The following is a 12797-nucleotide window of genomic DNA, read 5'->3' as shown; positions in this document are numbered from 1 at the left end:
AAAAAAAAAGAAAAAAAGAAAAAAAGAAAAAAAAAGAAAGAAAAGAAGAAATACTTCCGTAAGATCTGGCTGCAGACAAACCTGTAGGGCATTTTCTTATTAGTGATTGATGGGGGAAGGTCCACTCCATTGTGGGTGGTGCCATTATTTCATACAGTAAACATCAGGTATCAGATGAGTCCTGGCCTTATGTTCATTGAACAAGATAGAAGAGCTAAGGCACAACCAGGACAGGCAACTCTATGGGGCCACAAAGCTAAGTGGCCCCTTCTCACAGTCAGCACTTCTACTTTAGACTTGACAAGCATCAAAACTCTGGTGGTCCCAGGGTCAATGCTGTCATAGCGACAAGCTCACAGCACTTTAGATCACTCTGGACTCAAAAGTCTGAAAATTTATATTACCAAGTTTTTCTAGTCTATACTACAGGGGCCTCATGTGCTTTCCTCCATGTGACATGATGCTGTCACTCTACTTCTCAGTAGTGTCTTAAACAAACCTGTGTGTGTTAGCATTGCCTCAAAATAGTTAACAACAGCAACATGCAAAACCATATTCAGACAAATTTTGAGAATTTCCAAAGAAATTCCGCATGTAGTATAAGCTCAAGGACTCTCAGGTGGATACTCATGTTTTTTGACAGTTGCTGTATGATGCATATGCTCACTGCAGAGAGAAATAAGGAATGCTCTAGCTGCTATACCCAGCCTACTCTACTGTCTTTATACCAATGTTCTTACAGATAAAGAGAAGATCAGAAACTGGGAAGAAAAAAAAAACTTAGAACAAGAAAAAGTCAATAGCCAATAAGTACATTCATAGTGGGTACCACTATGGCAAAAGTACTTATTTTGGCTAATCTTAGTTCCCCTTTGGCTTTCCATCTCTGCTTGACTCTCACATACGATATACTTCATCCTTACAACCATCTTAATATTTTTCCCTGGAGGAAAGAGGCAGGTAGTCTTTCCTGGTCAGCTAGGCTGGCCTCAGACAGACCTCCTAGCTGTGCTTCTAAATGCTGGAGCTATAGGTATGTACTGCCATGCCTTACTCTTAACAACTATCAAGATCTTAAGGATACACACTGACAGAGGAACACCTCGTTCATGTTGAAACTCAATAAAACAAGCTCTATGAGCTAGTTTCTTACATACTGGGGCTTGGGGATGTAGCTCAGTTGGTAGAGTGTTTGCTTAACATGAACAAAACCCTGGATTTGATTCTCAGAACCATATGGAATAAGTATGGTGCCTTATGCCTACAAATGTAGCACCTGGGAGGTAGAAACAGGAGGATCAGTAGTTCAAGGTTATACATGCCATACAGTAAGTCCAAAGTCAACATGGGCTATGTGATTCAACAATAAAAATCAAAATATATAAAGTACAGATTAGTTTTGAAATAAAATTCTGCTTTTTTAGTTGTAACTTTGTTTCCTACACCAACTCAGTGGATTTTGTTGCCTTTCTCTAATCTAAAAGATTTTGTCATTTCAAACAGAAAGTATTAACTAAAATGAGAAAAACCCAAACCACATAGCTATAAAGCGTACCAACACTGAGAAGCCTGTGTTTCATCTCACACTTGGGCTTAGATGGTTATGATGCAACAGTTCTAACAAATGTAGCAATCTGGTGTGTGGGGGTGTTAGCATGGAAGAAGTTACGCATGTGGGGGCCAGGAATACATGGGAAAAATCTGTAACTCTCAATTTTGCTGTGAATCAAGCTGCTCTTGAAAAATGAAGTCTTAAAAAAAAAAATCATACAGGAAACATGCTTTTTACACTATAAAATATCAAGATTCAATTTTATAACTTCATAAATGTAAGAAATTAAAAGTAATCATTTAAAATTGAAAACCTAATATAAGTTTCATAATTAACACATTCCACTAATAGAACCCTTCCTCCTGTCCTCACACCTCTTGCCATGTCTCTTAACATCTGGCTCCCCAAACTCCTTCAACAGGCTTTTACCTTTGGCTTTTGTAACAATCTGGACATTTCCAAAACCCAAACCATTACTTATGTTTATAATTTGAAAACTTAAAAGAACCAAACAGTGACTGGAAATTAAGAAATGATAAAACAGTATTAAAATTATACAATCCTTTGCAAACTTAAGTGTTTTTCTTGGCTGGGATTAAGACTCCTAGTTTAGATAACTTTTCACTCAATGGATCAAAAAAAGCCCAGATCTTAAAATTTGATCTGCTATCTTCCCTACAAATAAGACAACTGGGGGTTGGAGAAATGGCTCAGGTAAGAACACTAGCTGATCCTCCAAAGCCTGGGTTCAATTCCCAGCACCTATATGGAAGCTCACAGCCATTTCTAATCCAGTCCTCAGGATACCCTCCTTCTGGCATCAATAGGTACCAGACACGCACATTTTGTACAGGCATACATGCACACAAATAAGAAAATTTCACATGGACATATATGTTTATTTGTAAATTTTAAATGTTATTTATTTTAAAAGTTCTTAGGATAGCTTAAATATTAAAAAATTTATTCAGGTAGAATTAAGTTTTTCACTAATATTAAGAACAATGTCATTAAATGTACTTCATTAAAAGATCACTAACAGCCAGGCAGTGGTGACACACATCTATCACTCAGGAGGTAGAGACAGGAGTTATCTCTATGGGTTAGAGGCCAGCCAGGTATACAGAGCTAGTTCTAGGACAGCTAAGGCTACACAGAGAAAGCCCATCTGGAAAACACAAAAGATCATTAACATTTTTCAACAGTGATTCAAGTCAAGTATGGAGGTACATGCCTTTAATCCCAGCACTGAGGCAAAGCCTTTAAGGACTGCCTATACAGTAATACCCTGACTGCCTAGGTCTATATTTTTGGAAATGCGGTTGGATATCTACCAATTAAAGAGAGACTCTAGCCGGGCGGTGGTGGCGCATGCCTTTGATCCCAGCACTTGGGAGGCAGAGGCAGGTGGATTTCTGAGTTCGAGGGCAGCCTGGTCTACAGAGTGAGTTCCAGGACAGCCCGGGCTACACAGAGAAACCCTGTCTCGAAAAACCAAAAAAAAAAAAAAAAAAGAGAGAACTCTAAATGTAGAGATTAACAAAACTAAGTGCCTTTTAGCTGTGCTTAGAAAATAATTATTTTCAGTTACATAGTGCACTCTAGCAAGAAGAATGGTTTTTCCTTTTTTGCAACAAGATCTTACTATATAAACCTCCCGATGGCCTGAAATTTGCCTTGTAGACCAGGCTGGCCTTTAACTCAGACTCAGATCAATATCTCTCTCTCTGTCTGTCTCTGTCTGTCTATCTGTCTGTCTGTCTCTTTTTCTCTCTCTCTCCCTCCCTCCCTCCCTTCCCCTATTCTTCTCCCCCTCCCCTCGGCTCTGCCTACCCATGCTAGTATTAAAGATGTGGTCTCATGCCTGGTTAGTTTCATATTTAACATCAAAGTTCAGCAGCTCCTAAGGCTGAGACAGTGGAAACAACTGTGGAAACTCTAAGTCTTTAAAGATTGAGTAAAGAAGATAAACTTACACTGTTTACTACGAAAAAAGTTAAGAAAGGATTTTCAAATTTCTCTCCACAATTTCTTCTAAAAACTAATAATCCTTTCATTTGTGGCTAAAGCCCCCTCCCTTCAATGATAGTACAAAGGGATTTCTATTTCTATTTGAGGTAAAATATCCCTCAAAGCCCTTGCTTGCCATTACCAAGAAGATCAGAAATTTTGGAACACTTGTCTTGGGCTAGCAAAACAAAAACCAAATATCCCTCCCACCCTCCACACCTCCAAACCCCACTACTCATTCTTAATTCAGACACAGCGATGCTGTATGATAGCCAGAGAACGGAACCACTAACTATGTTGTATAAGGTTTTATCGCTGTTACTATCTTATCAAAGGATTAAAGAGTCTATCAACACTGAGTGAGTTTCCATCGTTTTCCTCCCCCTTCTCACTCACTTAGGTAACCAACAGGAACATGCTACTCTTTCAAATTACAAACATCCTCATTTCCACATCTTTGGCTTGGCTTAGCTGCCTCTCCTGCTGTCTGATTTCTGCTCACTGTACTCCCCAACCACTTAAATCAGTTCCAGCACACTTCCCTTTGCATCTTGCCCTACCCTTTCCCCTGTTTTATTAACTCTGCAGCACTTATCCTCACCTGACATATCTTATTTTCTCATAGTATGTCTGTCTTCACTCAAATGTGATCTTCATGAGAACAGAGATGTACTGTTTGTTCACTGTTGCCTTTGATAGCACCTAGAACAATGACTGGCACATAGCATGTGATCAATAAACATCTGTTGAAGAAATGGATGTAATAACTTACACTCATAAAATCTATGAATCCTTTCTAGTACATTTATACAGGACTATTATTGAAATGTGGCCCAAGCTGATAAGTGCCACTACTAACCCTGTATACACTGTGAAACTGCTGTCATTTTTGCAAGAATTCTCACATCACCTGTGAGATGTGACTTATACACGTAAGAATAAACTAATGCAGTAAAGTGAAGCTGTACATACAATATTAATACAGCTCAGTCTCCAATATTACTATATTGAAATATATAACAGATGTCCTACTATTCTTGTTCTCCCGTTAGGAGATACATACCTTGTATGTTTTGGAAACTATACAGAACACTAACATTCTACCACCTAGGAGTTTGAGGGGTACTTCTGTCCTGTTTGATAACCTATTATAAACCACTACTTATTAACTTATCAAACCACTATTTATTCCTAGTTATTAACACTAACCACTGCTAGCTGGCTCAAATAACCATCAAAGTTTAACACATTTTCCCAGTTTAGGGTATTTAGCCAAAAAGAAACACACATTTACATCTCCATATAGTCCAGGCTTCAAGGAGTCCAAGTTTTCTTTTTCAAACATGTATTTTTAACATTGTAAGCATAGCTAACTGTGATAAAAATGCATTCTTGAAAAGACAAACACAGATTTCTATCAAAGTTAAGGACATTTAATACTTGAGTTCAAATTATTCTGCCCCAAGATAAGATTAAAAATAAGAATAAAGGTAATGATTAAATATCATGTTTTATTAATTAAAAACTGTAATATGTATTTTGTAGCCTAGCTTTATTTTTTAGTAACAAAAACTTTCTGTAAGTGAAAAAGAGAATAAGGGCCATTTGTGCTCAACATCGCCTGACCTATTACTAGCCAAAGTAGGCCTGATCTCTAAACTCTTGACTAGCAGACCAAGTTCTAGAGAAGAATTCAGGTACAGAATTAATGCTGAGATCATATGGAGAATGGCAAGGTGGCGTTCCATGAAATAGAAACTAAGTCACAGGACTACTTCTTATCATTGTGGTTTCTCAAAAATAGGCCTTGATTTGGCTAATACTATCAAGGCTTGTTAATAATGTCCATTCCGGGTATCTTTGGGAATGAGTAACTTCAGGATTTCACATGACAACAGTTCTCTACCCTGTAAGTGTTAAGCAAACCAGAAGCACAAAGGGAAGAAAAAAGTAGAGGAGGCAACATCAGCTCAATAGCTTGGCACAATGCTGCTGCTGAAACCTTATGTGGGTTTTGATAACAGAACGGTTCCTGGACAAAGGAGGAAGTACCTTTACCCTTAGCAAAAATATTAATCAGTTCTGGCTACCATAAAAGGATAACACAGCGGAAACAGCCAAGGCTGAGCAAGAGAAATCAAACATACACCATAAAATAAATGCTGAAGGAGAATAGAAGCTTGTTGAATCTAGAAAATTTTCTGTACAGTAGGAAGGGAGTGGGGAAAGAAGGGAGAGGAAGAAGTTTGACAGAAGTGAGTTAGATTTGCTTAGTTCTTGGGGGTCAGCAGGGCCCAATTTTAGAAAGGCATACTCTGGTTAGCCACACAGTACTTCAGCAGTTAGGCTTCATGTCTAATTGTCCAGTCCTCAGGAGGTTCAGCTTCCTTTTCTCAAGGTGTTTGTGCAGTTCTGGGCTATCAACTGGAGGAGAGCTGTTAGAGACCTGAGCAGTAACTAAGCAGTGAGCAACAACAGAGATGTAGAGTTTGACTCAAACCCTGAAATTCCATGTTCACAGAGAAGGACAAAGACATATATAATTTCTCACCTTCCTTTCTAAGAATAATTTTCTTCAAATCTAGGACCTAGGACTTACCTGAGTTCCGGAGAAAAGTCTTTTTAAGTCCTTACAGGAAGACTGTGAAGTAAAAAATATGAAACGGGAGGCTGGGGTTATGGCCTACTTGCATGAATGTTCAGTCTTTGTTTGTTTTTTCCTTCAATTAGCTGCTTTGCAAAGAATTCTCCTGTTACTGCTCTTGGGTCCCTTGATGTAAGTAGTCACCTTCAAGTGTCTAGAACGCCTCTATTCCCTTTACCCCAAAGAAGCAAGCTCTCCAAAGAATCAGATAGATATGATACAATCAATAATCCTTATGCTGTACCTTCTGAATACAGTATTATTTCAGAGTTATATACTCTACCTAAAAGCTCAACAGACAATATGATGTCTGATGTGATCTCTAAGTACAAATCCTATCTCGGGTAAGGCTATTAATTAATTTTTATCAACCCTTTCCCCATACAAACTTAGGTTCATTTTGAATTAATTTTCCTTGAGGAACATCAGTCCTATAGTCTTTCCCAACATTTCCATTTATCACATGTATTTACTATCTATCTGTCTAAATAAATGCTTTGTCTTTTGAAGCTTAAAAAAAGTAATTTTCTTTAGGTCTGACTTGGCATATATATAACAGAACTGTGTGGATTAAACGTACTCCTTTAATGTCAAGTAAAATAAATCTAAACTAGATGTGCCCTTATTTTCACAACTAATGAAAGAGACAGAAATGGCTATAAACAAATTATTAAAGTACATACAGAATTTTTAGACACATACCTGAACTGTTTGGACTTGTGGAGACTGAATAACTGATGGCTGGGCCGCCTGGATAACTCCATGGACCTGGACTGTCTGCCCATTGGGCAGCTGCACTAAGGTTACAGTGGGAGCAGATGATGTCGCATGAGCTGCTGGCATGGATACCTATAGGAACACGGAAAGCAATGACCACCACAGAAACCTCTGTGGGACTACTCAGGTTTAGTATAAAGTGACTTCTCATAAGCAAAACTATGACTTTCCTGCTTGATACATATTTCAACAATGTACAAGAAGCCAACGATTTAATACTCTCAAAAAAAAAGTTCAAATCCTACAAATTTCTACTTTTCAGCCCTTCCCAAGTGACAAAACAAAACACCCACCCAGAGCCAGCTAGCTCCTGTAGCTCTGAAACATGCAAGCTCGCCATCCTCTGGAGGCTGACCGACACCCACTCTTACGATGCTCTACCCTGTCCTCCCTGCTGTTTATATCCAAAGTTTCTTTCTTTTTAAAATTAAAGGCTGAGTAGTAAGGATTATATTTATTTAATGACAAAAATATGTTAAGAGACTGATTCACCCAAGGTCAACAATAGACATGCTTGTCTTAAGCTCAAAAGGTTTCAGAACACCCTGGTGTTAAACCACGTTTTTTAAAATCTTAACTTTTCAAATCTGGGCAACAAGGACTTACTGAGTTCAGAATAACACATTTTAAATAAAGACTTTAGTATGCTACTTTAGACTAATTATGATTATGTTTTTTCATTAACAAGAAAGAACATGCATTGTAATTAAAAATTTCAATTTCTCCCATTCACAAAAAAATACTAATCTGGTAACTGGTGGGATTTTAAGAAGTGTTTTCATTCTGGATGAATAAAGGAGCAGAGCTGAAAAAATATTAAAAGGAAACTAGTTTTTCTTGAAGCACAAAGAAGTCAGTATTAATGACTCAATATCCAAATCTTAAGGGTTCTTAAATTTACTGACATGTCTATCAAATAATATTGATTGTTCCTAATCTCCAACATATTTAAGATAGAACTTTTATTGCTTATTTGGTAAATAGTAATCAGAACTCATGTACCAAGAACAATCTTATAATAAAAAAAAAACACAAAAAAGAGAAAGATATAGGACCCTGCTTTCAAAAAAAGTTATTGACCTGTGTGTGTGTGTATGTGTGTGCATGTAGTGCATATGCATGCATGTGCATGTAAAATGGAGGAAAGACATACACAGTTGCTAATGTCAGAAGTAGAGATAAAGTAACAGAGGTTCAAAAAAGCTTCAATGGTCTAGTTATAAATACCTCTCTTTATGAGGCTGGAAAGATGGCTCAAAGGTTAAGAGCACTGACTGCTCCTCCAGAAGTCCACAACCATCTGTAATGGGATCTGATACCCTCTTCTGGTGTGTCTGAAGACAGCAACAGTGTACACACACACACACACACACACACACACACACACACACACACAAGAAACAAAAAACCCCCACACCTCTCTATATGTCAAATTAAAAAAGCTTTCAAGCTAGATCTAGTGTCTCATGCCTTTAAGCCCGGCACTTGGGAGTCAGAGACAGCCAGATCTCAGGCAAGCCAGAGGTGTAGTAAGACCCTGTCTCAAAACAAACAAAAATCTCGCATTTTTAATCAGTGAAAGAGGCACATGTTCGTAATTCCAATACTAAATATACTGGGGCAGAAGGACTGCTGTAAAGTCCAAGGAAAGCCAGACTGAGCCATTCAAGGCCATGTCTCAAAAACAAAACTTCATTTATTCTGAGAATATAGAAGAATTGCTGAAGGGTTTTTTGAACTAAATAGCATGTTTGCATTTTAGATCAATCTCTTTAGTGGCTGAATGACTGATATACACTTCAGAGAGAGATAAGTGAAGGCAGTGTACCATGAGAAAGCCTATATAGTTAGGGTAGGATGAGGAGGGCCAGAAGTAGAGTAGTAAGTGGTAAGGACAGGTCTGAGAAATCCAGAAAAGTAGTAAGTGGTATGAACATCCTGAGGCAGATCAAGGGCTTTCTGAATAGCTGTCTGAAGAGAGGAATTAAAGATGAGACAGAATGAAAGAGGGACAGGGTTTGGGAGAGCTGAGGTTGTGGTGAAAGGTGTAGTACTGAATGTCAGTTTACAGACATACCCAGCAAGATCTCTTGAAGACAAGTTGTCTTTAACACACAGATTAAAATTAGAAGTTTCCTTGGACAGCCACAAAATCCTTCTGTATTAGTCCTATTTTCTCTGGTCATTTTAAGTCATGTTCATTTTACCTGGTTCTATAAATGTGATGCCAGGACTATCTGCAGAGTCTCGCACGTTGTCCTGTTTGTAATGACAAGTCTAACAGGAAACTGAGGATACTGACTCCTCAGGTTTAAAAGGTTCAGCCATAAAGTTATTATGAGCTGAGTGTCTCATCTTAATTCCATAGGAAAGCTAGGTGAGTATTTGAAGCAGTTACAATATCAGTGACTTCTTCCCTGCATCCTTTAGGGTGAACAGAACAAGCTAATCCAGTGACTTCTACCCTACTTATTCATTAAGACTCCTTACATTTAAGTTTACATAGACATAGAAACCAAACATAAAGTATTAAATAAGCCTTCTTTCATGTGTGTATGGGTGGGTAGCATACAAGTAATCTAACATGGAAATGTATCACCAGTCCTCCCCCCCCTCCTTTTTTTTTTTTTTTTTTCAATTTTCAGACAGTGTCTCACTTGAATACCCAGGCTGATCTTGAACTTATGGTCCTCCTGCTCAGATTCCCAAGGAACTATTACCACAAGCCTGTCCGATAAGGCCTGACTAAAAAGCCCACCTAGGCCTACTACCAGAACTACCATGGCATTTTTGCTGCATTCTAGCTTTTTATTCTGTGCCAAAGATTAAACTCAGGGCCTCGTGTCTGCTAGGCAAGCACTCTCCTATCACAGGTGTCCTCTCTTTTGACATTGTTATGTTGTCACTAAATGTGTTGGGCCATATTCATAACTATCTTGGGAAGCGTACGGCCTAGTCAAAAGTGAGACATGCTTGACAGATGTTTCTCAAGACACACAGACACGTTCAACTTTTACAACACACTACCATGGAACCTATTTTTTTGGTTTTAAAATATATTATAAATATATTTACATAGTCTAAAAATATGGCTACATAGTAGAGTTCATTATTTTTGTTTAATTATTTATTGCTTAATAAAGCCCTACTATTACTTTTGCTTAGATTTATTAAAATGTCACATTTCCATCATCTGTAATCCCAGGACTGAGGAGACTGAGAAAGGACTGCTCCACGTGTGAGGCCAGCCTACATAATCATAAAGTTCATTTCCTTTACTACTTGCTTTCTTCTCCCTCCTATTCACTGTCAAAATCATAATCATTTTGCCTCAGCTTTACAATGTTTTCCTAGTATTTAAAAACTAGCATTAAATCGTTATCTGGAGTCAGAACTAACAGGAAGTTATGTCAACATCTATGATATACACCTCCCTCAAGGCTCAGGGAACACTTTGAGGGGAGTTGGAAGGAATGTAACAGTCAGAGGATGTGAAAGAATGCTGGGCATGACATTGCTGTTACACTAACAAACTGTCACTCACAACAACTCTGATTACCTGCATAAAACATGTATAAGATGGGGTCTATAACATTCTACCATGGACAGAGGTTGAACTTCACAAGCTCTCTGAGGAACTATTAGCAGTTAATGGTTGCTAGAAGAGGGACAGACATTGTCTTCAGTGGAATAGTCAATGACAAGGTGTTATGTAACTCCCCACTCACATTCATGTAAGCATCCATAATTACACTCAGTGGATCATAACAACGACAACAACAACCAGAAGAAGAAAACAAAGTAGAAGGTATCTTGGAAAGAAAAGGTCTGGCAGGAGTAAAAGGGTATAGAGGTGATACACATGACACAAATACATTATATACATGTATCAAACTCTCAAAAATAAAAGATAATTTTTTATTAGTGTGATTTTTTGTTAAAAAAAACTCAGATGAATAACTAAAAAGTAAAACTGTAACTGGACAAGAAGAAAGGAGAAAAGCTTTCTTAAAATCCATAGTCAACTACACATTCCATTTAAGTCTTCCATGCTGAAAGGCTGCCTAATAGTAAACTGAACATGTTCCCTTCTGAATTCCGAGTTATATTTCATGAAATCGATTTCCCTTACACAATCATGTAAGTGCAGGGACTAGGAAAGGAGGCAGTGGAATCGTGGAGGCTGGAGAACAGATGGGTCAACTGTAACAAACTAAGCGGGCCACACATGGTCCTCATGGAGGAAGGAAAGCCTGACTTGCGCCACACAAATGCAGATGCTCACAATCCGCAACTCTGTAAACAGAAGCATGAAGAGAAGGGCTGAAAATAAATCAAGGGTGCATTGAAAGCTCTTTAAAAACAAATGAGTCCTTTCTCAATCCCTGCAGAAAAGAAGTCTGGCCTGCTGTGAGAGAAGAGTGCAGAATTACACAGATATGGGCTTAACCATATCACCCCAGGTTTACTGAAAGTCACTATGACACCTCAGCCCTCTTCTTTCCTTTGGCTCTCAGGCCCTCTATACATAAACAGAGGGTTAGTGAGACCCCTGGGGACCTGATCAAAGTCAAGATCCATGGTCCTAACACCCAGGAGCACCACAGTCCTGCAGTTAAGCTCCTGGTGTGGAGCTCCCAAAGTAGCTTCTCAGCCACTTTCTATCTGCCTAGGAGTCACTGAGTGTCGGGACTTCCCTAAAGTATGTAAAGCTCTACCCTGAAGCCACACTCCTACCTCCTAGTCTCCCTCTACTTGAATCCTGAGCAGACACCCACAGAGTACTAAGAATTTGGTGAAAGCCTCTACTAGGAAAGATGGAGACTAAAACAAATGGAAATGAAGATGAAGAGTTATAAGGCCATGTGAGAAATAGAAAATCAAAATAAGTACCAAATAAAGCAAAACCCACCCCCTAAACAAACCCCTTTTTCTGAGAATAAACAGAATACTTATAAAACACAGGATACTATGAAAATACCAAAAGACTACCCAGGGAACAAACAGAACACTCTTGGAAACATGATAGCAAATCAGCAGTTAGGGGCTGGAGAGATGGCTCAGAGTTTAATAGTATAAGCTGCTCTTCCAGAGGTCCTGAATTCAATTCCCAGCAACAACAAGATGGCTCATAATCATCTCTAATGAGATCTGGTGCCCTCTCTGGGCTGCAGGGATATGTGCAGGCAGAATGCTTTATACGTTATAAAACAAATCTAAAAAAAAATGTTGCATGGCTTCTTAAAAAACAAAACAAAACGAAACCATGTTTTATAAATGAACTGTTTACTTAAAAAAAATTCAGCAGGCAGGATAGAGTGAATACACTCCTAGGAAGAAGAGCAAAAAGATTGAAAACTTGCAAGGAAAATGAAGAAACAAACAAAACCACACCACCACAAAACTAGTCACAGAAGTATAACATTTGGATCACAAGGATCCTGTCAGACATGAAAAACAAAGCCACCACCAACTAATTGAAAGAAATTTCCTAAAACAGAGGATGTGAATTTCTATCCTCCAGAGGGAAAAAAAAATGAACTCATTTATTAGTACTCATTGTAAGGAGATCTAAGGTATTTTATAACATATCATATATAAGAAATGAAATTAAGTCTTCTAAAAATTTGTAAGCAACACTAAGTGGACCATAGAAAACTTCCAAAGAAAATGTCTTATCAAGAATTCTTAGCTCAGTTAATCTTTTATTCTCAAGATTATGTTACCTACATGTTCTACCTTCATCAAGAATATTAATTCCTGAAGAAAAAGTCATGAGAGCAAAAAGAATTTCCAAGATGACTTTATAAAGTC

General features: G+C 38.1%; 1 protein-coding gene across 7 annotated transcripts in view; it reads right to left on the bottom strand.

Annotated features, from left to right (window-relative positions):
• Nucleotides 1-12797, bottom strand: part of Creb1 (cAMP responsive element binding protein 1) — a 73203-nt gene that overhangs the window by 41466 nt on the left and 18940 nt on the right. For 3 of the 7 annotated variants that reach the window (XM_031367737.1, XM_031367738.1, XM_031367742.1), the window contains exon 3: nt 6909-7055. In XM_031367737.1, coding sequence (XP_031223597.1) covers nt 6909-7055 — 147 coding nt within the window. Of the gene's footprint in view, nt 1-4163; nt 4277-6161; nt 6204-6908; nt 7056-12797 lie in introns of those variants that run through there. The other 4 variants (XM_031367736.1, XM_031367735.1, XM_031367741.1 and 1 more) reach the window with 3 other exon arrangements.

The sequence above is a fragment of the Mastomys coucha genome, unplaced genomic scaffold (assembly GCF_008632895.1).
Source record: "Mastomys coucha isolate ucsf_1 unplaced genomic scaffold, UCSF_Mcou_1 pScaffold14, whole genome shotgun sequence".
Taxonomy (NCBI): Eukaryota; Metazoa; Chordata; class Mammalia; order Rodentia; family Muridae; genus Mastomys; species Mastomys coucha.
The sequence above is the reverse complement of the archived record's forward strand: the minus strand, read 5'-3'. Positions and strand labels throughout refer to the sequence as shown.